This window comes from Trypanosoma grayi, assembly GCF_000691245.1.
Source record: "Trypanosoma grayi strain ANR4 Tgr_57_V1, whole genome shotgun sequence".
Classification (NCBI taxonomy): Eukaryota; Euglenozoa; class Kinetoplastea; order Trypanosomatida; family Trypanosomatidae; genus Trypanosoma; species Trypanosoma grayi.
In genome coordinates this window covers 1-24,683 of record NW_008825676.1, presented here as the reverse complement: position 1 = coordinate 24,683, position 24,683 = coordinate 1, and the positions used below count along the sequence as shown (strand labels likewise).

The 24,683-nt window shown below is 48.7% G+C and overlaps 16 protein-coding genes across 16 annotated transcripts; all 16 read right to left on the bottom strand.

Annotated features, from left to right (window-relative positions):
• Window positions 1-209: 209 nt before the first annotated feature.
• Window positions 210-1,361, bottom strand: DQ04_00571150 (hypothetical protein; the record flags this gene model as incomplete). The annotated part of the gene is made up of 1 exon (XM_009309279.1): window positions 210-1,361. One exon carries the CDS (start codon window positions 1,359-1,361, stop codon window positions 210-212), a length of 1,152 nt encoding a protein of 383 aa, XP_009307554.1.
• A 203-nt stretch (window positions 1,362-1,564) lies between these two features.
• Window positions 1,565-2,158, bottom strand: DQ04_00571140 (hypothetical protein; the record flags this gene model as incomplete). Its single annotated transcript, XM_009309278.1, has 1 exon — window positions 1,565-2,158. The coding sequence occupies one exon, from the start codon at window positions 2,156-2,158 to the stop codon at window positions 1,565-1,567; it is 594 nt and encodes a 197-aa protein (XP_009307553.1).
• Window positions 2,159-2,385: 227 nt separating this feature from the next.
• DQ04_00571130 (amino acid permease-like protein) lies at window positions 2,386-3,753 on the bottom strand (the record flags this gene model as incomplete). Its single annotated transcript, XM_009309277.1, has 1 exon — window positions 2,386-3,753. One exon carries the CDS (start codon window positions 3,751-3,753, stop codon window positions 2,386-2,388), a length of 1,368 nt encoding a protein of 455 aa, XP_009307552.1.
• A 193-nt stretch (window positions 3,754-3,946) lies between these two features.
• DQ04_00571120 (hypothetical protein) lies at window positions 3,947-4,489 on the bottom strand (the record flags this gene model as incomplete). The annotated part of the gene is made up of 1 exon (XM_009309276.1): window positions 3,947-4,489. The coding sequence occupies one exon, from the start codon at window positions 4,487-4,489 to the stop codon at window positions 3,947-3,949; it is 543 nt and encodes a 180-aa protein (XP_009307551.1).
• Window positions 4,490-4,697: 208 nt separating this feature from the next.
• On the bottom strand, window positions 4,698-6,137 carry DQ04_00571110 (hypothetical protein; the record flags this gene model as incomplete). Its single annotated transcript, XM_009309275.1, has 1 exon — window positions 4,698-6,137. One exon carries the CDS (start codon window positions 6,135-6,137, stop codon window positions 4,698-4,700), a length of 1,440 nt encoding a protein of 479 aa, XP_009307550.1.
• A 402-nt stretch (window positions 6,138-6,539) lies between these two features.
• On the bottom strand, window positions 6,540-7,643 carry DQ04_00571100 (hypothetical protein; the record flags this gene model as incomplete). The annotated part of the gene is made up of 1 exon (XM_009309274.1): window positions 6,540-7,643. The coding sequence occupies one exon, from the start codon at window positions 7,641-7,643 to the stop codon at window positions 6,540-6,542; it is 1,104 nt and encodes a 367-aa protein (XP_009307549.1).
• A 474-nt stretch (window positions 7,644-8,117) lies between these two features.
• DQ04_00571090 (putative vacuolar protein sorting-associated protein) lies at window positions 8,118-9,959 on the bottom strand (the record flags this gene model as incomplete). Its single annotated transcript, XM_009309273.1, has 1 exon — window positions 8,118-9,959. The coding sequence occupies one exon, from the start codon at window positions 9,957-9,959 to the stop codon at window positions 8,118-8,120; it is 1,842 nt and encodes a 613-aa protein (XP_009307548.1).
• A 289-nt stretch (window positions 9,960-10,248) lies between these two features.
• Window positions 10,249-11,502, bottom strand: DQ04_00571080 (putative dihydrouridine synthase; the record flags this gene model as incomplete). The annotated part of the gene is made up of 1 exon (XM_009309272.1): window positions 10,249-11,502. The coding sequence occupies one exon, from the start codon at window positions 11,500-11,502 to the stop codon at window positions 10,249-10,251; it is 1,254 nt and encodes a 417-aa protein (XP_009307547.1).
• Window positions 11,503-11,908: 406 nt separating this feature from the next.
• DQ04_00571070 (hypothetical protein) lies at window positions 11,909-12,583 on the bottom strand (the record flags this gene model as incomplete). Its single annotated transcript, XM_009309271.1, has 1 exon — window positions 11,909-12,583. The coding sequence occupies one exon, from the start codon at window positions 12,581-12,583 to the stop codon at window positions 11,909-11,911; it is 675 nt and encodes a 224-aa protein (XP_009307546.1).
• A 631-nt stretch (window positions 12,584-13,214) lies between these two features.
• On the bottom strand, window positions 13,215-14,117 carry DQ04_00571060 (hypothetical protein; the record flags this gene model as incomplete). The annotated part of the gene is made up of 1 exon (XM_009309270.1): window positions 13,215-14,117. One exon carries the CDS (start codon window positions 14,115-14,117, stop codon window positions 13,215-13,217), a length of 903 nt encoding a protein of 300 aa, XP_009307545.1.
• A 577-nt stretch (window positions 14,118-14,694) lies between these two features.
• DQ04_00571050 (putative TPR-repeat-containing chaperone protein DNAJ) lies at window positions 14,695-16,200 on the bottom strand (the record flags this gene model as incomplete). The annotated part of the gene is made up of 1 exon (XM_009309269.1): window positions 14,695-16,200. One exon carries the CDS (start codon window positions 16,198-16,200, stop codon window positions 14,695-14,697), a length of 1,506 nt encoding a protein of 501 aa, XP_009307544.1.
• Window positions 16,201-17,135: 935 nt separating this feature from the next.
• On the bottom strand, window positions 17,136-19,259 carry DQ04_00571040 (putative mitochondrial carrier protein; the record flags this gene model as incomplete). The annotated part of the gene is made up of 1 exon (XM_009309268.1): window positions 17,136-19,259. One exon carries the CDS (start codon window positions 19,257-19,259, stop codon window positions 17,136-17,138), a length of 2,124 nt encoding a protein of 707 aa, XP_009307543.1.
• Window positions 19,260-19,875: 616 nt separating this feature from the next.
• Window positions 19,876-21,219, bottom strand: DQ04_00571030 (hypothetical protein; the record flags this gene model as incomplete). The annotated part of the gene is made up of 1 exon (XM_009309267.1): window positions 19,876-21,219. The coding sequence occupies one exon, from the start codon at window positions 21,217-21,219 to the stop codon at window positions 19,876-19,878; it is 1,344 nt and encodes a 447-aa protein (XP_009307542.1).
• Window positions 21,220-21,497: 278 nt separating this feature from the next.
• Window positions 21,498-22,376, bottom strand: DQ04_00571020 (protein phosphatase 2C-like; the record flags this gene model as incomplete). Its single annotated transcript, XM_009309266.1, has 1 exon — window positions 21,498-22,376. One exon carries the CDS (start codon window positions 22,374-22,376, stop codon window positions 21,498-21,500), a length of 879 nt encoding a protein of 292 aa, XP_009307541.1.
• Window positions 22,377-22,619: 243 nt separating this feature from the next.
• Window positions 22,620-23,924, bottom strand: DQ04_00571010 (putative serine/threonine protein kinase; the record flags this gene model as incomplete). The annotated part of the gene is made up of 1 exon (XM_009309265.1): window positions 22,620-23,924. One exon carries the CDS (start codon window positions 23,922-23,924, stop codon window positions 22,620-22,622), a length of 1,305 nt encoding a protein of 434 aa, XP_009307540.1.
• Window positions 23,925-24,100: 176 nt separating this feature from the next.
• DQ04_00571000 (small nuclear ribonucleoprotein) lies at window positions 24,101-24,505 on the bottom strand (the record flags this gene model as incomplete). Its single annotated transcript, XM_009309264.1, has 1 exon — window positions 24,101-24,505. The coding sequence occupies one exon, from the start codon at window positions 24,503-24,505 to the stop codon at window positions 24,101-24,103; it is 405 nt and encodes a 134-aa protein (XP_009307539.1).
• Window positions 24,506-24,683: the final 178 nt, after the last annotated feature.

Here is a 24,683-nt window from a genome sequence, read left to right as displayed (position 1 = left end):
CATCACACAAAATAAAAATAAAAAGAACAGCAAAAGAAAACAAGAAAAACACATGTTGAAGTCTCTCATCGTCCTTTGATCCATCATACATATCATCACACAGTCTTTCAGAGACAGCCCCCAAGCAACAAAATGGGCACAACTGTCAATGCCCGCGGTTAGTCATACACCACCGCACAGCGGCACACACCCTGTCAGCATATATACTGTCAGCGCTCTACAGTAACAATTCGAACCCTTGCTGTTTGTGGATCGTACACAGTAAGTTTCACCACAGATCCAGCCTGCTGAACAGCGGCGGCGAAGTCACTTTTTCGTGAGACGTATGTTCGTCCAACGTGGGAAATAATGCAGCCGACTCCAATCTTGGCCTTTTCTGTGGATGAGTTCGGTGTCACCTCCGTGATAATTACACCCTCCACTTCATCCCCGCCGTCCCGCAGCTGCAGCCCCAACGGTTTCGCGTCCTCGGGATCCGCGGCAGCTCCCTCATTGCTCAACGACTCCGCAAGTGGCAAGAGTGCAGCACCAACACATGACACTGCAGGAACCCGCGCATCGTTCACCATCTGCGCAATGACGCGCTCAACGCTCTTTACTCGCTCACACAGCACGTCAATCTCAGCCCGTGGAACGATTTGCCGCTCCACAAGTTCTACGCGCTCCGCTGACAATGCAGACTGTGCCATAGCACAATGCACATCTACTAATGGCTCTGCCTTGAGCAGTTTGAATCCTTTCGATATAAAAACATTGCACCCCTCCACAATTCTTCTAAGCTCGTTCTGCGTTGTGAGGCCCATCTGATGAATCTCCGCCTTGAGACGTTCCACATCCTTGTCCATTGACTCTAGCCAACCCATGCGTAGCGAGTCCAACTCTTCTCGTGTCTGCTCAACAGTATCTCTAACCACGCGGTCTCGGAAAGCTGACATGTCGGTGGAGGTGCTGGTCTTCAACTCGCGTAGACTCTTAGAGCTTGTGGCAATGGCGATATCGTTAATTTTCTTTAGGTCTGCTGCGTACGAGCGCAGTGAGGTCTCTGCCGCAAGAAGAACACTCTCCTTCGCACTTAATGCCGCCTGTTCCACTTCTACAGAAACCCCAACTTCACTTTGGCGGGGCACCAGGGAGACGATTGCTGGTTGTGGCGCAGCACCCACATGGTCGGCGGAGGCATTCGGTATGCGTTGTGCCTTTGGAGGTACGGCATTGTCAAAGGGCGCGGAACGCAGCTCTTTTTTGAGTAACTCGGTGTCATTGGCGTGTGCCACAAGCAACGTCACCACATCGAGGAGGTACGGCGAGCAAGTGCCACTCCTCAACAGGAGATCAAACTTGCGGTTAAGGGCCTCAGTCATCTGTGGGAGCGTGTGAATGTTTGTGTGTACTTGTTTGCTTGTTTCTTCTTGGATCTGCGTCTGTGTGTGTCTAGCGAGCTCGCGCAATGTTGATCATAGAAAACAAAAAAACATATAAATATATTATTGCCTACAAGCATTTCTTCATCCAATACGTAGAGACCCACTCCGCTACCCTTCGAGTCACCACCGGCCGCCGTCCTTCAAAGTGTCACAGTACAGCTTTCATTTTTTCGTACCTTTCGCAATGCCTCTTCAAAACGTGTATTGTAGTCCCCCGGTGGTGAAACCACCGGTGATACCCTGTCCGTTGCGATGAGGGTAAAGGGCTTCTTCCGTTCCGCCATCATCTCCAGGAGGAAAACGAGGCCCTTTTCAGTTACCTTTGTCCTGCTGATGTCCAGCAGCTCCACCTGCAATATTGCCGGGGAAAAGCGTAGGACATATGCTAAAAATATGACTGAGCTGTCATCAGCGAAGCGGTTACCCGCTGCCCGGAGGTACTTGGCACTATCCAGATTACCGTTGGCCAGCGCAATCGCAACTGGGAGAAGCGGAACCTCACTGAGGTTAATTTCTTCCGACAAGGAAGTAAGCACAGTCATGAGGGCATTTCGCTCCTCTTTTTCTAACTCCCGCGCAAAGAGGTTAAACAACTCGTCTATCAAGCGCCGTGCCCGCGCAGTAGCCTTGAGAACCCGCTCCAGCTGCGCTTTTTCCTCTGCAATCCGAGCCCGTGTGGCCTCTGCTGCCCGCTGAAGCTCCGAAATGGTCTTGCGATCCCCGTCACTATACATTGGCACAGCTGAAATGCCTCACGCCTTCTTGCCCCTGACCCCCAGAACCTACACGCACGCTGCGGTGAATGGGGCCTGCTTGTCTTACTTTGTATTCTCTGTCGTGATTAAAACGATGTAAGAAAGCAAAGCAAGAAACAAAGAGAGTAGGCACACGCGAGCAGGGCCGCATCGAGGGAATGAGGAAAGAAGCAACAAGGCGCAGTTGGGAATGCGCAGCATGTGGTTTAGACGATGCCGAAAGAGCTCTGGACGCCCAGCGCACATGACACCGCGCCCAAAATAAGAAGGCCGCCGGTGGCGCCAACGTGCAGCCAACCAACGGCCTTTGGGTTCCAGAAACCGCATCGTATTGCAAATAACGCAGGGAATATGAACGATACAAAACTTCCCAACACACCGCCAAGCACATTAAAGAGGATGCGCACATTTGGCACAAGCATACCAAGAATCAGCGCTAACAAAGCCAAGACTGCGGCCACTACAACAGAGGCAGTTGTAGCGTTGTCTTCTGGGTACCCCAATACAATCAATATTGAATCCCTTGTGGGGAATATTGCCATTGGAAATGACATCGTCACAGTCAAAGCAATCGCAAAAAATGCCAGAGTAATGTACGGCTTGTCTAGATCGTTCGTATAGTTATGCATGATGTTCGGCTCAGTGTTGACACCAAAGTCAGCAGCTCCAAACACCCCGGCAACAATGTATATAAATGAACAAGATCCTATTGACAAGGTGGCAGCTTTGGTGATGTTACAAGGAGATCGATTCTGCATCTCCGCATACACCTTGGATACAACTGATTGACAGCATATAGAGAAGACGAAAGTATTAAACGACGAAAATGTTTCCATTTCTAGTTTGATCAGTGGCACAGACGTAAGTTTGGCTCCATTCCCAACAGCATTCAAACAAATTGCCATCACCAACACCGTTGTTGACATGGATCCCACCAAAGAGGCGTACCGCAGGGAGTTGATGCTACGCGCCAGGGATAAGGGAAGCATAATGAAGAGCCAAAACAACAACAGCAGTCCTTGACGACCAATGTACTGCTGAAGATGGAGTGCAGCAACAATGGAATCAAGAATGTCACCAATAACAACTACGTAAACCACCGCAACGCCCCAGCAGAAGAGAATAATAATAGAAGCCGTGATTTTCTCAATGAGATACCCAAAGCAATAGTTTGACATCTCTTCATACGTCGTGCACCCAGTGAGCTCCATTATCGCAGCAAGGAGGTATACACTGTACACAGTAGAAATAAAACATAACATGAGAGCGAAAAAAGATAACACCCAGCCGCAGTGGGCCACGGCGTACGGGAGGGCCAGTGTACCAGCCCCCAGCGTGGACGAAGCAAGATTAAATGCGCTGGCTGCCATACCTCCGTCTGAGATGTAGAAGAACCTCTGTTGGAAATACGGAGAAAACGAGTGAGATAGCACAGAAGTCGTATGCTGCAATGACACATCCATCGAGGCCCGTCTCGAATCGATAGGTAGAAAGGTAAGCAACGTGGTGGACTCTGTCAACGGCAGCAGGCTGCATCGTCGCTCCTCGGGGACCACACGCACGTCACTCCTCATCTGCCTCCCACGCAAGTACACGCCTGTCCTACACACCTACATGAAAAGTGGAAGAAACCAAAACAACAAAAAAAATCAGGCAAAGAAACAGGAACACTTCCAAATACTGACCTCATTTTATGACAGTCACACATCCCACGTCATTTTTTCCCCTTTTTTCCTCTCAACACACAAGACCGCATATCAGTCACGTCTAACGCCGCCTTTTCTTCCCTGTCGCTACCATTGAAGTTGATGAAGTTGCTCCCGCAGTTTCTGTCGCTGCAACATCTTTGAGATGCACCTTGAGGTAGTCCAGGTGGATTGTCTCACTGCAGCCACTGCCGTCTTTCACCTCCACAGTTGGCCCCTTGAGGAGAATCGTCCACATCCCATCGTGCGCACGGTAAACAGGATATGTTGTGCCGTCGTCCACCACATTACAACGCGGCACCACCGATGCCTCAGCTGCAGGCGGGGCGGTGGGAGCAGGAAACATCATGCGCTTCGGCGTCGTCGAAAGTGGCGCCGCATCGCCGCCACCACAGCCGCTGTCACTGCTCTCGGCGAGGAGCGACGGAGGTGGTGCGAACACACGCACCTGTGACATCACCGGCACATCTGCCAGAGTGCGATCCATGGCTGCATCGAAGATGTCCCACAGCTGTTCCTTCTGCCCCTCAGTTAGGTGACACACAGACCCCAACTCCGCCAGCGTTGACGCGAGGGCAACGCCAAGCAAACTCTCACGGTACATCGAACGCAATGAGAGCTGCTACTTTCACAATTACATCAAAGGCAAACAAAAAAAAAATTCGAAATAAAAATATGCAATGAGGAAAAATTGAAAGGAAGAAGAATGAAGCAGTGACGCACCAAAAGAAAACTGGTGGGGAACACGCGAGATATCTGCAGACTGCTAGTGACTTTCTTTCCCTCTTTTTACTCCCTTTTAACATTTCTTGTTACAAAGACGGTTGCCCAGATGATGGGGCCAGATCGTATGCCTTCATGACGTACTGAAGGCGCTCCAGTGCAGCATTGGACACCTTCGCCGCCGTCTCCTCGCTGGGAAGCTTCCCCGCATTGCCCCTTGCTGCTTCTAAGAGTGTACGCTGCGCCTCATTTCGCACATTGAGAATGGCACAAGCCCACAAGGCCTGCACCAGAGTTACACCATCAAGTGCATCGCAATGGGTGGCCAGCAGCTGCGTGCAGACATGAATAAGTTCATCGCTCTTTTCCTGCACGGCTGCAAAACTTGTGAGGACACCAGCAGCGTCGGTGGGACTGACGTATCCACCCTGTTTCACAATTGACACAAAGCGAGACGCGAGCAAAGGAAACAGTTCTCCGTCAAACAAATCAAAGGACCCAAGGGCATTCAGTGTAAGGTGTATTTCGTCAGCTCGGAAATCAGCTGCCACTTTGCAAGCACGCTCGGCAAGAGCGCCGAATACCTCCTCTGCGAGAACATTGGCGCGGTAGAAGGCGTCACATGTCTTAGCGATAGAGGTGGAGTCAAACGTGTTACCAATCGCAACGATGCGGTCACCACACGTTGTGAAGAGTGGTGACGAAGCCTTTCCCGCCTTCACCAAGCAGGCGACAAGGGATGCCATAAGAGGGGCAGGCAGTTCGCCCAGCTCCTTCATCAGTCGCTGCTCCAAGACATTAAAAAGAGTGTCGTCGACAAAGTCAACCTCCGCAAATGCGTCGAGGATCGTGACAGGTACAAGTGGGGGCCCTTGCGACACCTGGCGGACAGCCTGATCGCGCAAAACAAGGAAAAGGTCTCTGTGAAAAAAGTGAACACGGGCGAGGGCATGGGCCACATTCGCTGTGTGCGCAACGAAGGTACGAGGGTCTTTCATCACGACAGCCGCCCTGTCGCATAGGGCCTGGTACAGCTCCTCGTGCTGCACCTGCGCCCGGCCGTAGGCATTGAGGAGCACCGCACACGACACGGTGTCTATGGTCGGCGCTAACTTGATGAGGCGACGGATATAAGTGAATAGAACTTCGTAGAGTTGTGGCGAACGCAAAACCAAGCAAGCGTGCACAATGCGGGCGAGTGACGGCACGTCCATTGCCTCCACTGCAGCTGGTGAAAGGCTGCGTTCTAGCACGGCGGCAAACGGTTGTCCTTTGGTGGAAGATATGCGCAACTGTGTCGCAGCATGGCAGATCGTTCCAGCCACGGCAGGAGTCCATGATGTCTTGATGTCGTCGAGAGTTTCTGACTCAAACAGCTGGCGTCCGTGCAACAGAAGCTCTTGCTTTCGCTCCGAAGCACTCAACTGCTGCTGGACCTTTTCTACAGATGAAACAAACGCCTGTGTCGTTATGCAACGCGTCCGCCATGCGTGCGGCAGCGCACCAGCTCCGATGCCGCGCCGCCACATTGTTTTCTACCTGGTGGTCGCGCAGAGATGGCGAAGAAACACACCACCTTGACGCATCAGACACGTAAGTAGACAAAATAAAATAAAAAGTAAGAAAGAAATAAAGAAATAAAGAAAAAGTCACAGATACAGAATAGCCACAGAAAGTCAGGCGTAAAGGAGGGAAGCACCCTATAGAGGTCATGCAATACAACCGCATCGAGCGGCTGAAACAAACAAGCATCAACAGTAGAAGTACACATCTATTGCAGCCTTGAGGAACTAAAAAAGTACAGCTGGAACGCTAATACATCACACCAGTGACGCGCATCCTCGGGAGGAGGGTGGGATATAGGGTTCCTCTCAGCGCCCTTTCTCCCTCCTTCTCTCCTTACTTTCCTCCCAGTTTTATCGCGTTGTCCTTCATATGATACCAACGCTCTTTAAGTACTGCCTCGTTTCGTAGCTACCGTACCCGTCGCTCTGCGAGTCATATCCTAAAGCGGAGGCATTCACCCCTCGGCCCTCCTCTTTGCCCTCACGATAATGATGACTGCTAGTGGAGTTCCACTCCGTGCCGTGGCGTGGATCTTCCCTCCCCAGATCAACCGCCTCTGCACTAATCTCCGCACTGGAGTGTAAACGATGCGACGGATCTACCTTGCGATTGTCCAGCACGATGCGCTGCTGATTCTGAGAGCGAGCAGCGGTGTGCCTTGAAGACGAAACATTCTGGGCCTCCGTCTCAGCACTGAGAGACGAGGAAGAGGGATGAAGTGTAGGTCGGACAGTCGGCTTTGAGTCCTCTAGCGATGCACTGATATTCGCACTCGCAGTGTAGCCTGTGCCACCCGAGACGGAGGCCGCACCAGAGCGATTGGGAGTTGGTAGTTTGCCTCGCAACGACAACAGAAGGGGATTCTCCGCACGGGCCGCACGAACAACGCTGCTCTGGCGCGATCCAGCAGAGGGATCCCACGGAGCAACAGACTCGGTGGAGTGGTTCGTTGCACTATGGTGTGACATGTCTAAATCGTCACGAGGTGGAGTGCAAGAACGCGATGTCTCCTTCGCCGATGATGCACGTGCCGACGGGTACGCCGTGGTGGCGTTCTTGCGTTCAGGATGATGATTTTGGCGCTCACACTGCGCCGACGTCATGGCCTCCACAGTGTCATTGACAGACGATTGTGTAGCCATCGGCGCGGAAACAGTGGCATTTGTGGATGCGTTTACCTCATTGAGGGCACTACCGTACGTTGACATCGTCATTGGCGGCTTGGACAGCCCCGCCAGAGCCATGTGCAGTTGCTGCATCGACAGCGCCATAGATTGAAGCTGAATCTGTATGGCCTGCTGCTGCTGGTACAGTAGCTGCAGCATGAGACGATCCTCGTGGGTAAAGGTAGTGCCGCCCACACCGCCCTCAGCAGGACGCTCAGCAGAGTGGAACAGATTGCGCGAGGGGAACGCCGCCATGGGCGACGTGAAGAAGTTCGGTATGCCAGTGGAGAACGTCGCCGACATGTGCAACAAATGGGATGATCCTTGGCCGAATGCGTCGAGATCTAAGACAGTCTGGGGCAATAAAAGGGTAGAAAAGACACGAGCAAAACCCGGCAAAGAAAAAAAGAAAGAAAGAAAGAAAGGGGCAGAAGGTGATGATGGGAATGGGCAGTTCATAGTGGAACTGAAATCCAAAAAACAAGAGTGCAAAGATATAATTCTCACACATCTCACAAACACCTACAGACACATACTCTTCCTCGCGCGCTCGCTCAATTTTTTCTTCTCTCACCCGCCCTCTTGTCCCCCTTCGTGTTCTGCTTGGCGAGGAAGGTGGAAGACGGAGGGGCCATCGAACATCAAGCATCGAGCAACAGCAGGAATAACAACAACAGCAACAACAACAGCAGGGGCACAACGAAATGCAAAAAAAAAAAGCGTCTGCCCTCAGCAAAAATAAATTCCCTGTGGAATTTAGTCTGGCAACACCTCCCATTAGGAAGGTAGGGAGTGGATAAAGTCCTTCGAGTCAATAATTGTGGTGGAAAGAAGTGTGACACGTGCCTCGATCTTTTCCGTGTACGGCTCGTCGGAAGCGGCGTTACCAGGGGCGTCACCACCAACAAGTCTCGTCATGTTCTTGCCCAAATTCATCAGTGACTCAACATTGTTGCTCACTTGGCCTTGATTGATTTGGTGCAAAAGCATCGACTCAGAATACGTCACACCACCCACCATCACAATTATAATGTCCTTTGCCCGAATAGCAGGCACTGCTGCAGTAGGTATGGGGGAGCTCGCCACCTCCTGCACCGGGTAGTTCTGCTCCGATAGAGTTCCGTTGTACACGCGGTTGATAAGTTTTTTCATAAGGGGGACGTGCTGTGTCAGCACATTCTGCACATCCTTACCGAACTGCCCCACTGCTTTGGCGACCACCTTTAGCATGTGCCCCGTGGACACACGGAATAGCTCATGCAGTCGCTTGTCTGCCCCTCCATACTCCAGCACACGGTCGATAAGGGAAATGCGTGGGGCTGGGCAATTGCGTTTCCCAAGCTCGTCCTTCAACTGAGAGATGATGTTCCCGCTGGTTTTTTCGTACCGTAGCGCGTACAACATGACCATGCGCAGGGCATCGTCAACGTCTGTCTTGGGGTCTTGCACGATCTCCATCATCTGCTTAGAGTGTTCTGCCACGTTGTTGGAGGCAAGCATTTCCTGTTCTAGAACTGACAAACGTGTCAAATTACGCCCATTCACCTCCGTCACCAACTGGCTTGCAATGCCACAATGCCGTGTCACCTGCATAGACTGCTTACGCGCTTCTGGAAATCGGTTCATGAAGTTTTTGATTTCGTCTAGAGAGACATTATTCCTGTCAAAGTTGTTAAGTGCCTTGTACGTCTTCACTAATTCACTCACGGCAATACAGACTTGACCATAGTCGCTGTAGCGGTGCTGTGCAAAGAACGGATCGTTGTGTGCCGTGAGAACATGAACGCGCTCTTCGGGTTTCGCATCAGGATCGTCAATTGTAACTTCATTGCCACTCTGAAATCCAATAATCTCGTGTATCATTGCCTCGTACGTCCACGGAGTGACGAGTGCCGTGACAGGGTCATCCATCCTGTCCAATATAAGCAGGACCGACTCCTTCGCCCTGAGGTCAGGAAAGCACTGGTGCACGCCCTTCATCTTTTCAGATACAAGCTTTGCCAGTTTCTCCGTGACCTTATTCTGACCCCTGTAGCGAATGGCAGGGCGGCGGTTCGTCATGAGTATCATGCTCACTATGCTTTCCGCCATGCGATCAAACGCAGCACTGTCCCACTGCGAGTACGTGATGGGGTTTACGAGAGGGCTAACAGCGGACCGTAAGGTTCCGGGCTTTAGCTGCGTAATGGCCACGTACTCCGTAAGCAAAACAGAATCTAAGTAAATTTCATTAACAGAATTCACGAGATTCAATAAGTCGGCATTCGCTAGTGATTGCACAAGGTTGGACTCCAACAAGTGAGAGAAGTACAGAGAATAGGACGCAAAGTTGCCTTCTGCCAGTTCCTGGTAGACACAGGCCAGCGAGGCAGGTGACGGCCTGCAAAAGATGACACACCGAAAATGCTTCATCGGGTAATGATCCCTGTTTGACAGCATATCAACGAGCACGACATTGTGGTGGAGGAGTTGATGCTGTGAGTACACCACCGACAGAATGTTGCGCGTTGTATCATCGCAGAGCAGAACCTTGAGTCCATCCTGTGAATCAAGCATCTTGTCAATGTACGTCCATGCCTGCTCAATGCAGTTCAAACGCGAACGCGGGGATAGGGCCATCAGTCTGTTGAGAGGGGCGAGCACGCACACTAACTAAGCGCAGCAATAAGGCAGGACAGGGCGAAAGCGTCAATGTTGCAGCAAAAACAATAAATTATATGAAATAAGGAATTATTAAGAAGAAAAAACATGAAACGGAGAAAGTAGAAGCAAAAGAAAATAAAATAGAGAGAGATAGAAACGGGAGCAGTCGAACAATATGCGAACTACAAAGCCTTAACCTTACTTTCGAATAACCGCCTTGTGCCAATACAGAGGAGGACGGAGGGGAAACCATACCCAGCCGACATCATTCCTTTCTTGATTTCTTCAGCACTGGAGCAGCTGCCGTTACCTCACTGCACCCCTGCACAGTGTTAGTCGCATCGCAGTTAGCATGGCACACATCATTCGTGTGGAAGCTTCCCTCCGGAATGCACGAAACCAACTCCATAGGCGCCGCATCCCGCATTCCCAGTTGCTCCTCTGTGGGAAACCCGAGGACTTTCGCCACATCCTCGTAGCAGCTCGTCTCCTGCTGGATTGCCGTCATCAGATGCTTCATTGCACTGATACAAGGTATACTTCGTGTGAGATGATACTTGACGTACATAAACGGCGTCTGGTATTTTACCTGATAGCGCAACAAATCCCTGTACAATTCCAACCACGAGGCAGACGCCAGAGGAGTCTCGCCGACCTCATTAGAAACCACACATCCTTCGGGCTGTTCTTGATGAGAAAATACAGACATATCCCACATGGCATGCCGTGCAATCATCACACTATCAAAGCCAAACTTCGTCATTTTGATTGCACCATCCGCCCGACATGTCACAGACCCATTCAGGACGAAACACATCCTCTCCAGCAGTGGATGGGCACGCAACAGCTTCACCGTCGCTGCCGCCCGATCGTAAAGCGGTGGAGTCTCTGACGTCTGAGTGGTGGTGCGGGCATGCAGTGTGATGGCGTGCACGCGGTTGGGTCCCACCTTCTCCATTACCGAGAGAATCATCTGCGCAGTTGTCTCCGCCGTTTCCAGTAGTCGAGTTTTGAAACTCACCGGCACACGTCGACCGCGTACCGCCACCCTCTCAGGAGCGTTCACCGCCGCATCAATCGCCACCAGGATAGATGCAGCTCTTGCCGTATCCCGCATGAGAGCTGCGCCCATGCCGTTTGCCACACTAAACTTCTTTGGGCATCCCATGTTGACATCGATGCCGTCAACGTCTTCGCAGCACTGCAGCGCAGCAGCAACGCCCATCTCAGGGCTCGACACACCGAGCTGTAGCACCACCGGCGCCCCTTCGCCCGCCCGGTCAGCCGCCGAACGCAGCGGCGTGGAGAACGCAACACTCCGCTTGTACTTCTGCTTGAAGGGCTCGTACGCGACAAATTCAACCATGGGTCCGACACTCTCGTCGCACACACGAACCTCTCGGCAGCAGCGCACCAACTTGGCTGCCACAACTTCTTCAGAAAAGACGACGTCGGCCCCATGTGCGGCGCAAAAGATGCGAAATCCTACGCTCCCAACGCGCACCATTGGAGCAAGCATCGTCTTGCCTTGGTAAAGCGACATGCCGCCGCAGACGAGGGACGCCGCTTCAAAAAAAGAGAACGAGAGAAATAGGAAAAGAAAAGCATAGTAATTAGGGCGAAACAACATGACTACCCGACAAGTGCAAGCTACTTCTCTCTCTCTCTCTCCCAGTATAGGGCCGGGCTTGCAGAGTTTTCCTTCTTGCTATTCCTTCAGTCCCAATGAATGACAGACACCCAACAGGAATGAAAATCCTCTCAAAATGAAACCCCACTCCCGGTTTTCTGCCTCACTACTACACAAGATAGATGTAAAGTACTACGGTTAAAAAAAAAACCAAATACTGTTGCATATTCCTCTGTGTTATGGTTCTAAGCCACACACTAACCTACCCCAGGTCCCTCAAAGTGTCCTAACTTGTCTACTCAGCGTTCAAGTAAACGGCGAACTCGTGGAAATCACGATCAAACTCCGCTTCAATCTCCGCAAACGTGTATGCCGGGCCCTCATCCGCTGCAGGCTCATCAGTCCAGTCAGGGTGCATCACCAACCACGGACGGTTGTGAATGTAGAACCACTGTTGGCACATGGGGCACTTGTTCTTCGTGTAGCCCTTCATCATCATGTAGTAGTTCGACTGCGGCACATGGGGCGCGCAGTTACCGAAGCACAACACAATCTGTTGGTCACCCGGGTTGCCCACAGCCTCAATGCGAATTGGACGATCCTCGCTACCAATCGGTGGCTCGTACAAGTGGTTAACAGCAATGTACGGACGCTCGTTCCACTCTTCGCGGTCATGCTCCTCCAATATAAGAGTGTCATCAGCGTCGAAAAAGTGCCAAACCTTAGCGGGCTCTTGCCAATGAAGGCGGCCGGAACCTGTCACGACATCATCATACACAGGGAGAGCCTGGTCCATCAATTTGCTCATGAATGGACTCTTGCGCCACGTGTCTGGCGGTTGCTGCAACTCATTCAGGTTGTGCGGTTGCACAGGGTACGCTTTGTCCTGGTACGGTGTGGGGCCAGTACCACCTCCAGACAACAGAAGGCGCGACGCGGCCAAGAAAGAAAGAGGAGTCCTGCGCAGCATACCTAAGATTTATTCCCTTTATCTTGTCAGCGCCATGTTCAACACACGCAGAAGGGGGAGAGGGAAAATTGAGGAAAGAAAGAAAGAAAGAAAGAAAGGAAGAAGAGAAAACGACTTATTTTAGCGTCAGAGAGTGTCCACGTGTATCGGTGTGTCAAGTCCGTGTTCGTGGTATGGATCCATTTCATCTCTTCCTTTCCAACGGATGTACAGGCCTCACACTGGTATCTGAAAAGGGGAGTATGGTAAAGGAAGTGAACGAATGGTTCACAACTCTCACTCGAATGCACACACTCACAAAAAACCCTGTGGTATAAATTCGACACAAATACCGGGGGTAACATCATAATAAATCCTCCACTTATCCAAGGAAGAAGCAGCATCTGGAAGACGACACAAAAAAAAAGGAAAACAAAAAAGAGGCAAAACCCTAAAAGCTGTAAAACCAAATCTACATCCTGGTGCAATCCCAAGGATCACAACAGAGCTGCAAAAATGAACCACTAAAAAATTCTGCGTGTCTGAACGGTGGCCAAACACATGGCTACCTTTTGCAGGATATTTTCACTTGATTTTCCATATCCATATAACTGGTCGTATGAGGGATATCACGGAGAGTCGTGGCGCCTCACTATGCCCGGCCAAAAGCCTGCAACATTCCCAGGCTGGTCGTATTATCATTTATAATTTTGCCTCCACCACCACCACCAATACCACTAGTAAAGCGCTCGCCACCACCACCAAAGGCATTTCCATAAGGCCGCCTCGGCGGCACCCGTCGACCCACGGCTGGTTGTCTTGAAAAGCCAGTATCGATGGGGTGCATCGTTCTTTGTTGTCGGATTTGCAATCCTTTTTGATGCCTCATGACAGCAGGCGGTGCACGTTGTCGGTTCTCTTGTTGAGCTGGTGGATCCCTGAGAGAGGCGCCACCCCACATGTCTCGGCTGGCACTCTGTGCGTTTCGTGCCGCCCGCATAGCCTCTTGAAATTCACGATGCTGTTCGCGCCACCGCGTCCGTGGAATGCCAGCAGAGAGCCCTGTGCCACCAGCAGAACTTTTAAGACCCTTTTTCTTTTTGCCGTACGACATTCCAAAACCACCGTCATTGCTGTCGCCCCCGTCTTCAACAGCACGTTGCTTTCGACTATTGAATACTCTGCGCTTTACGTCACCTTTACATACACTTTCATGGTAGGTGATGCGATCGAACAAAAACTTTCGACCGCAATGAGAGCATGGGTGTAAATTCATGTTCTCTTCTGCAAACTCCGGAACATCCGCGAAACCGGTTTGCTGCCGTAGTGATCTTGCCCCACTCACGCCATTACCGCGCGCCGAACAGGTCATTATTTGTTTTCCCCCATTCTGACGGGGCGAAGGTCCCAAACTCGGCATCACTGGCATAGGTCCCACAGGATTGAGCCGCCAACGCTTCACAGCCTTCTCGTAGCACTGCGGGATATGAATATTGATGGATGCGCTGCCAAACCCCTGCTGACAGAGAGGACAAATTCGAAAACGAGGGGGCATACCTGGGCAAGCGTAATATGAGAGAACTTTTTTTCTTTATACGATTCTTCCTTGGGTCCTTTCTTGTTTTTGACTTTTTTTTTTTCGATGGTACGTGGTTGAGGGGGAAACTATATCGATGTATTTTAACTCCTCACCCCTCCACCTCCTTGAAAGACCTTGGCGGTCCCTTATTTCAAACAGCAGGGCTGAAACAGACCAAAGAGACCCCGCATCGTTCTTCAACCTCAGAAGTTGTTCATCTGAGACCAGAGAGCATGGGAAACAACAAAAAAAATTCACCCAATAGCACCCCTAAACATGACGAGTACGCGAATTTATCAGAAGGGGTTTTCCTGATACGTTTACGGTCGTTACGGTATATTACGCAGCAGCACATCCAAAAGATGTCAAGACGCCGTGTACGCACGCCAACACGACGAGTTCACCTCCTTGCGAACATAACACCACTTGCGGAGTAAAAGGACCCGCAACGCTGTGATGGTAACATGGCAGTAACCATACGAGAGCAGTTTGGAGTGCAGCACTTCTCTTTGTCACAAACTCTTCCACTGAAAAATAGAGAAAGAGAGAACGACTAGAAAAACCGGAATTGGAATCCTGTTTGACGGTTACCCTGATGGGCACCAGGGTAACCGAAACCGCGTGGCATTTCACCCTGAGACAACCCGCCTCCGAACATGTGCATCAAGTTGATCATATCATCGCTGAAGGGAGGCATCCCAGGAGCCGCGGCGCCCTCTACGGCGTTGTCAAGGTGCCCATTGTCATACATGCGCTTCTTTTGCGGATCAGAAAGAATCGAAAAGGCCTCACCTACTTCCTTAAACATTTTTTCAGCGTGGTTCTTCTCATCTTCCTGGGCGTGTGCCCACTTATCCGGATGCCACTGCAAACACGCCTTCTTGTATGCACGCTTAATGGAGGCATCATTATCTTCGTTCTTGGGCAAACCAAGAGTTCCATAGTAGTCCTTCCGCTTTCCCTTCTTTGCACTTGCTTTCATGCGACGCAACTCACCATTGTACGACTCGTCCATCTCAGCTGCTCTCTGAATATCTCTCACAGCATCAGCATAATTATTTAATTGCTCATGAATGCGGCCACGGCGTGCATGAAGCTTGGCGCTACCACCACCATTGTTAATAGCAAAATCACAATCGAGAAGAGCACTTGAATATTCCTTTAGTTCCATCTTTGCAGCAGCTTGATTTCCCCGTAAAGTAGCTACCATTCTCACATTGGTAGAGTCCAGGTCAATGGCAGCTGTGTACGCCTCTATAGCATCTCGGAATCGTTTCTCTTTGAATGCAGTATTTCCCTTCTCCTTATGAGATTCGACAAAACGAATCTTTTTCAAAAGAGTACTAGCCTTCTTATTGTCGGGATCCCACTCTAATACCTGACGGAGAATGGTCTGTGCACTTTTTAAGCCGTCCGGTCCACGGTAGTAGCTCGCCAAGGCCCATGTGTAAAGGTACGATGGATCATTGCTGTGTGTTTGAGTGAAGGACATGAGAGTACGTGTCACTTCTTCTGGGTGCTTCGCTGCCCGAGCCTCGGCGATCATAAAGGCAACAGAGGCGCAGTACGGAAAGGCTCTATATGTCTCTATTAGTGCCTTCTCTGCGCCAGTGAAGTTTCCCTCTGCAAGAAAACGTTGTCCTTCCTCAATGGCTCTTTGACCCTCTTCAGCAACTGCTTGCATTTCCTGCAGATGCTTAATGTCTACCTTTGGTGCACCAGAACTCTCTAGATTCTCGACACCCTGCTTCAGTTTCTGCGCAGCCTCCTGGAAGCGGCCCAGGTTACACAGCACGGCGTGAAGACGTGAGTATGCCTTGGGGAAAGTCTTGTCAATCGCTATTGCTGCCTCAGCGTCTTCCAGGGCCGCCTTAAATTCGATTTTCTTTGAATATGCGGCACTTCGGTTCGAAAAAAGAGTGACCTCCTGCGGGTTCATTTCGATGGCTTTTGAATAAAGTCTGATAGCCTCATCGAATGCACCGTTCTTGAACGCAATGTTCCCCTCTTCACGAAGCCCACTCCACTGGGCAGGGCTCGTGTTTTCTCCACTCTGCATCAATTGTACTACCTGATAATGAGCTCAAAGCCTTGCTCACCTCCCGTATATATAACTTTCTTTTTTTCCCTTGCTGTTATTACCTTACTAATTACAGAATTTGGACGTTATCGTCGCACCTGAAGAAGTGTGAATGTGAAATGAAAACAAAAACTGTCTGCAGAAGCATGTGTTGATAATATATGTATACATGTATGGAATGGAAGGGAATGCAAACTCCAACCTATAAAACTAGTAACGAGGCGCATTGTTACAGGCACGTAGCCACCGCCATTACCACAAGGACCCGCTTTGCGTCTCGATGTGATGCACAGTAGCGTGAAACAGTTTAATCATTTTTTTACGTATGAACCTCACGGCGACCCTTCTTCAGACTCAGCTTCGCGTTCAGAGGACAAAGTTGTCTCCCATAAATTTCTGTTCATATTTTAAAACAATAATAACAACAGACCTCACCGAATGCAACAGAATTCCAACAGTAGAGCCACGGCTTTACTTCCAACACTCCACAGAAACCGTCACGTCGTGTCCTCCTCTCTTTTCCTTTTAATCGGTGCACGGCTCCGACCCCACCCAACCACCCACCCCAACTAATTTCAAAGCTTATTCCTTTTCAGCCCCCACATGAAGTCTGCTCTCCGTCGTGCACGCGGGAAAGGAGCACACCAAGGAAAAACAAAGCACAAAGACATGGCGTATGTATGTATGTATGTATGTCCGCATGCGAAAGAAAGAATAAGAAAGACAGGTACAAAGATCTTCCATAAAACCAGTTGTACGCCACTATTCTTTCTCTCTCACGCACACACACACATATATATACATACTCTCTCCGTCTCTTTTCTCATAGAGACCGATAGGAGTTTTTTTTTTTTTGCTTCGGCAGCCTGCACACAAATATGTCACGAATACATCGTCAACTCTATGAAACAACACTACTGCAAGCTGGTGAAAAAAAGGTCATGCAAAATATCCTTCTTTGCCTTGACCACCACGTCGCGGCACAAATCATTGACGGCAAAAGATATCCCAAACGTCATTGCACCGATCGACCACCCAAAGGGCATTTTTCTATATAAAGAAGCATAGAATCCGGGCTTCATAAATATATTCTTCAGGTCACCAAGCCTTGAGTACACAAGTTGCTCCACTTGCCGCTGGCGTTTAGCTACGTTAAGAGGATAAGTTGAGATCTGACCAGCAACACCAGCTAGCATTCCAGCGAGGAGTCGTTCACCAAAATTATCACAATGATAACGTTCCTTTATAAATTCGTATGTTGCAAAGCCTATACCAGCAAGAGGGCCAATGCCCATGACAGCGAGCGAGCAGCCCTCCCACAACGAGCGCATGCCTTTCTGTCCCGCCATATGACGAAGCATCCAGTAGTATGATTGAGAATTAGGTGGAAGGGTGTTTGTAGCGGCTTTGGCACGCACAAGATCCAATGGATATACTATAGCCGTTGCAAGTGCTGCTGCAGACCCACCAGCAACAAAATTGGTGGCTGGTGTAGGGGTAACGGAAAACATAAGACGCTCGGCAGCTGTTTGGAATACATCATAGAAGCAGTAAGTTAGCGCTCCATAGGGAACGACTCTCACCATCATGATTCCACTACTTTGCCACATGTTTGGGCTCTCAACAAGCATATCACTCATCATTGCGATACCTTGGCGGCCAAAAGTATGCGGGTCTGACACACTCATACCTACTTGGTACATAATTTTTAAACGATCAAATGGCACAGTCCAAAGTTTTGCCACTCCAGCAGCAACACCACCACATGCAAATGCCTCGGGAATTGTTACCAGGCTCTCCCGGTGGGACAGCTGGGCAGCCTTCGCATCATACTCCCGCATACGACGCTTGATGATGTCGTTAATGGTGAAACCGGTAGCGACAGCAATCGGCCCCTTGATCCAGTTCATTTGCAACCCCTTGTACCAGCCCTGGGCCAAGCCCTCCTCCTTGTAAATTGTTTTAAGGGCGTGAAGAACACCACGGTAGCGGCCAGGTGAAACCTGCATACGCCGACGAACAATATCCAGAGGGTAGGTGGCAGACTGGGCAATAAGACCAGCAAGCCCACCGGCAATCATCCGCTCGTGCACCGGGATCGACTTATCTGATGGAAGGTCTCGCCACTTAATAATATATTTTTTTAGAGATTCAAAAACCGCAAAACTGCATCCTGCATATGGCATTATTCCCACGAGTGTGGGAACTAGGCCAGAGTAGAGTGACAACCAGCCATGCGTACCAACAAGCGTTCTGTACGCAATGCGGTAGCTTGGAAGGGTCTCACCCGTACAACTGTGGGCCGCTAATCGTGCCCGCATCATATCCAAGGGGTAGGTACAGGCCGTTGCTGTTGCACCAGCCAGCGATCCGCTCAAGAATCGCAAAGTCACCGCAAGACCTTCCTCTTCCGTGCCGTCAGCTCGCTTCGTGTTTACAACCTGACAAAGCGCATGATGATAGTAGTCAAACGATGCGAAGGTGGTGGCAGCGTAGGGCACCACACGCATCATCATGGCACCGTTGCCAATCCAAAGACCTAGAACCCCATGTTCACGCACAGTGTCAACACCCAATCTCACGGCATTGAGTAAGGTAAACTTTCGGCCCGAATCAACTTGAAATATGATCTTTACCCTATCCCCAGGCGCAATGACTGTCTTGCTAATGGCTCCAGCAATCCCTCCTGCTGCAAAACCCTCCAAAAAACGCACAACACTTTGAGGAAATCGATGGGTACGAGTCGATTGTTCGTTTACAGTAAGATCACTATATCCCACAAACCGGTCAAATGTAAACTCTTGTTCGCCTAAAGAGGCGAAACGCTTTTGATTTTCCTCACAAAAACGAATCCACTGCTTTTCTGACAGCCCGCCCATACTGTCTTCGTCGTACCGCTCCACAAGTTCGCGGATCATCTTCTCTGGTAGAGGAATTAAAGGGGCAATTTCCTTTACTATAACATCAACGGGAACATAGGGTACCCCGGTTTTTGAGACGGCATTCGATGAACTCTCATTGGTATCCTTAACCAGCATTTAAATCCAAGAAAGAACACTACGGGGGAAAAAAGTCAGTCCAAAAACAAAGACTCGGGTTCTAGTGGCCTACCTTGCTGTGGAAAGGAGAGATCTACACGTAAGCACCTGTATATTTTATTTTTTTTCTTTTGATTACGTTCTTTACAGGGCCCGAATTATCTCTTTTTTCGGCTTCTTTCCCGCTGGTACATAAAAGGAAAAAAATGCAGAAAAAAAGAGACAAAAAAACCCGTTGTGACACTTAATATTACAACTACACCCGTGCTTAGTAGCATTCTTTCATAATCAATAATTCTTGCACGGTCCACAACGCAAGGTAAACGTCATCACCGCTGCTTCAGAGATCGACAACTAAACGAGAGGAGACACATGAGTGGCCAACCAGCACACTTCTCTCCTTCACTCCCTCATTCAGCGTAAGTAGAATCCCATGATAAAAAAAATGGTGTTGAACATTTCAAGGACCAAAAAAAAACATTCTCATCAATTCATTTTTGTTGTGCAAAAGCAATCAAAGTGAAAAAAGAGATAGGTAGGTCCAACTTTATGGAGGCAGCTCCACACAACACGTCCCTCTGTAACAGCATGTGCTCCCTTTTTTTTTTTCTGCATCTTACAGAACGTCCATTTTGTCACGCTTTCGTACATAGGCATCAAGCTCCCCCTTGATGCTACGAAACTCCTCTTCGTAGTCTCGGCCTTCCAGACGATATAATCGCAATTGTTCTGCAGCATCTTCGTAAAGCGCCTTCATTCGAGTTAACTCACGGCGTGCCACCTTCAACTCAATCTGGTTGGAACGTTCTTCCTCTGATAGTGCAACATTGCTGGATACACTACGCTTCCAGCAGCTATGGATATTCTCTACATAAGCATCAACCTCACGTAAGGTGGGAACCGACGAAAGGCCCTGGGCTAAAGGCTTTTGAGAAGCTAAACGGGGCAGAACTTCCCGTCGTATCAACAGTGGCGACTCATATTCCTCAACTTTTCTCCAGTAGATGGCATCTGAATTTAATTCAGCATCGTTAGGTGTTTCCGTAATAAATGCCTGTTGGTCCCGAGACGTCATCCCACGTGACATGGGGACCCTTTTTCGGGGTTCAAAAGGAGCTAAAATATGTTGCGTGGCAGGGTCATAGAAGTTTACAATCCAATCCATTTGTGGGAAACGTGACATCAACTCACCAACTAATTGAGCAGCTGTAAGGAGAATTCCTTCATCCGCTCCATCAAATGTCACACTTCCCTGCAATTTATTCTCCACATGAACCACGGCCAAAGCCCCTGCAAACGGTGGATCACGGGCAAGGGCAGGGAAAATAAGCAAACTCGATGTTGTTTTCGAACCATCTGTGATATGCTGGTTAAAAGCGATTCCACTTGCCAAGACTTCCGCATCCGCGGACCCCAAACACCTGTGACGAACTAACTGTGGGGGAAAGGAAAGCTTAGCAGAACAGTTGGCAATTGATACCATTTCATCCCCCTTACGAACAAAAATATGTGCTGTAGACGCTTTTAGGAGCCTTGTTGCGCCTTCGAGAATATTATACAACGTACAAGCCAGGTAGCGTGAAACCTCTTTTGATACCGCTAGTTGCCCCTGTGGGCATTTTGCTCTTGGCACGGGAAATGCGCTGATACTTGAAGGTTTTGTAACTACAAATTTTTTTGTTGAACTTGCACGGCATTGGGCAGATGGTTGCCTGCCCTGTTGAGGTATATCAGGCAAACCGTCAGCACGCCGGGAACGGTCCCTTTCACTGAAATCCTTGTATACCTGTAGCCTCTTCTCTGTAGATGACTTTTCTATATTCTCCACGGCACGTCGGATCCTTTCCGTTATAGGAGTTACTTGATCTGGGCGTAATCTTTGTTCTGTCTTTGCGAGTGTGTCTAAAATATCGGCAACAAGTCGAAGCTCATCCAACTGTTCATTAACTTTGCATGACATCCGCTCACAACACAGAAAAAAAAGGGCCTCCTTGGACTAGAAATCAATCTTTACAAAAAAAAAAACAAGGTAAGAGAGAAAAAAAACACATAAACGTATAATAATCATATTATATATTTATACAGATTCCTAAAACGAGATGAAACAAGCAGAGAGGCACAAAAACCAAAAAAGCTATCAAACGTTCAGGTATTCCGCACCCATAGGAAAAATTGGTGGGCACACATTTCCCAAGTAAAAATTCTTCACTAAATGCTCTTTTATCACAGCATCCGACTCTAACCTTGACTAAAAAATGCTGGCTTAAACTGAGCAACAATAATGGTCATATTGTCGCAGCCAACTCCTTGCGCCCTAGGGGCCAAACATTTATCCAACACCATTTCACAAGCCAGTCCAACGTCATTATCAGTTTCTATCAAACCTAGCTTCACGAGTTCACAGCAATCTTCATTAGAGAGAACATCCCAGACACCATCGCAAGCAATAACAACAAAAGCGTCTTCTGGTGTCCACTTAATTCTACGCACGTCCGGCAATGCAGTAACCATCTGTTCATCCCAAGGAAGATCCAGATTCTCCTTAAAATCCAAATCACCTACAGCCCGGCTAAGTGCTAGCGTTCCATTAACACGCTGAGACTGAACTGTTCCTCCAGCCTTCTCTATCCTAGCCCTTTCAGAAGGAACTGACGGTTTATGGTCAATGCTCAGTGGTACAGCAGTGTTTCCTCGGTACAGAACCGCTCGGCAATCACCAGCATTCGCACACACAACTTCACCTTTTGACAAAAGTACACAACTTACAGCAGTCCCACCCTCTGAACGAAGTGCGGGCATCGTTGCTATTTTCGCATCCAAGGACTTAAAGGCCTTTTTGAATGCCTCGGTAAAGTTGGCCTCACGGTACTCTGGAGTAGCCATGAGTTCATCAAGAAGGTGACTACTACAATACTTCGCAATCTTATGTCCATTATGACCATCAAATACCCCGAAAAACGCATGTTGTTTATTGCCGTCAAGATTCAGCTGCGCAACATGTGCGTCTTCCATAGACTTTCGCCACCCCTGCATCCCACAACAGCCAACACGAATGTGCGACGTTTCGAACGTGCTAGTGTGTTTTTCCGTAACAGGCTTGGATAGTGTGTCGCCCATTTCTTTGCAGAAATCCAAATAGAAAGACCCTAAAAAAAAAAAGAACAAAAGAAGAAACAACGATCTTTGTATATATTTATATGAAGCAAATGAATAAAAAAAAATTAATGAACAGATAATTATAAGCATATTGACAAATAAAACTTTATCAGAACAGCTAAGCACAATAAATGTTAAAACATCTTAAACACATATAAATTTAATATCTCGTAACACAAGAAAAAACACACACAGACAACTCAACTAATCCTCATCTGAAAAATCTTGCAACTCATGAAATCTCCCAAGAGCACCAGAGAGTGTTGTTGATTGGCCCCTATCGCTCAATTTGGATGTAAAGCCTACAAACACAGCTTGGTCTTCTCGCGACACCGTAACAAGAGGCTGTTTTTGAATAGCAGCATTATCAGATGCTGGTTCAAAATATTGGCGATCTTTTGAATGAGTTATCTCAACAGAAAAAGGTGCCTTTTCATGACGAATACTGTCCGAAACAGGTACACCATCAAAAAATGGATGACGCAATATCTCTTCACATCCATAACGTTCTTCAGGATCAGCAATCAAGTGTGAAATTAAATCAACCGCATTGGAAGAAAGTGCCTCAGGTTCTTGAGGAAACTCCAGGTATTCTTTAAAATGAACTATCTTTTTTGCAGTTCCTGCCGAGCTATCATTGAAAAATGGTGGATAACCACATAACATTTCATAAAGAATGATGCCCACACCCCACCAATCACATGAATAGGTGTACCCCCGGCTTTGAAGAACCTCAGGAGCAATGTAAGCTGGAGAGCCGACCGTAGAAAAGAACATGGCCCTTCTTTCTTTCTTATTCTTAAATCGTCTCATCATATCGACATCTTTTTCACTAGTATTCTCAAAATCTGATTGACAGAGGTCTTCAAGCCATTGTGGATCCCTTTTTGACAAACCAAAATCAGCAAGTTTTATATGCCCGTCACGATCAATAAGAATATTGTCCGGCTTGACATCTCTATGAACATAACCCATCTTGTGCAGAGAATGCAAGGCTAAAACTAGCTCAGCTATATAAAACTTAGCTACATCTTCCGGGAAAATATCATGACGTATAAGCCATGAAATCATATCCCCACCCGAACAGTATTCAGTCACTATATATAAGTAATCCTGATCCTGAAAACTCACAACAAGGTCGGTAATCCATGGGGAACTAACCTGCCTCAGACGTGACTTGGCATCAGAAAGAAGGTCACGTTCAGTGTGAATATTTAAAGACTGTTGTCTTTGTATGATCAGATCCTTCCTTATTTTTTTCATTGCGTACACGACATCGGGTTCCTCTGGCCTCCAGCACTGGTAAACCTCAGCAAAGGCACCTCTTCCAATTATATCGCCAATACAAAACTCATCTGCGCTATGTTTTTTTTGACGAGCATGTGAATGCTCTATGGCAAAAGATTTCCTGTCCCGTACCATACCTAAAACATAGTATTCGCCTGTATACTTCTTCGCCACAACAACCTTGGCATCAGTTCCAACCTTGGGTTTTGACTCCTCTGCCATGAATGTTCTCTATTTTGCGTGCCAATGCTTTATTATTTGTTTCCTGCTACGACTGGAAAGAACAAATTCCGGTGGACAACAAAAAAAAGGAAAAAATAAGTAAAAAAGCTTCAACACACAGGGGTGCATAAAGTCAAACGTCATCCGGTTCCAACTAATCACAGCAAAAAAAAATTTCAAAGTAGTTTCTTCAACTTCTTCAGATTTTTTTCTTTACCAATCTTTACCTTGGCTACGTCGTTCTTTACGCCACTATGCCCTTTTAAACGTCGTGCCTTCAAACTAGTTTTGAGCTCTTTTTGAATTTTGGGATCCTTCCAGTCCAAGAACGAAGCTTTCTTCATATCGGGAGGGAGATGAATCAATCGAACGCTTGGTCCCTTCAAAAAGACACGGCACTCTACAGACAGCGAAGAATCGCAATGTTGGCAACGTACATCAAAGAGTTCAATATCGCCGTGCTCCATGTCAAAACGCGAAAGCTTTCCAATGTAAACAGAACCGTCAACAGCTTCGACCTTCACGAGCAGACCCGTTGCCTCAACAACGGCAAACATCGTAGTATCACCGACTTCCGGCATTCCCCTTTACCTAAACAGAAAGGCCAAAAAAAAAGGAACAAAAAAAAAACCTGCACCCACCCGGCTGATCCACAAAAACGAGAAAACCACAATGTGGCGAGGGACGACCCCCCACACCCGAAACTTGCTCCTCCTCCCCGCCCGGGGTTTCGGCACGCCTGAGCCCGGACCGCCCCCG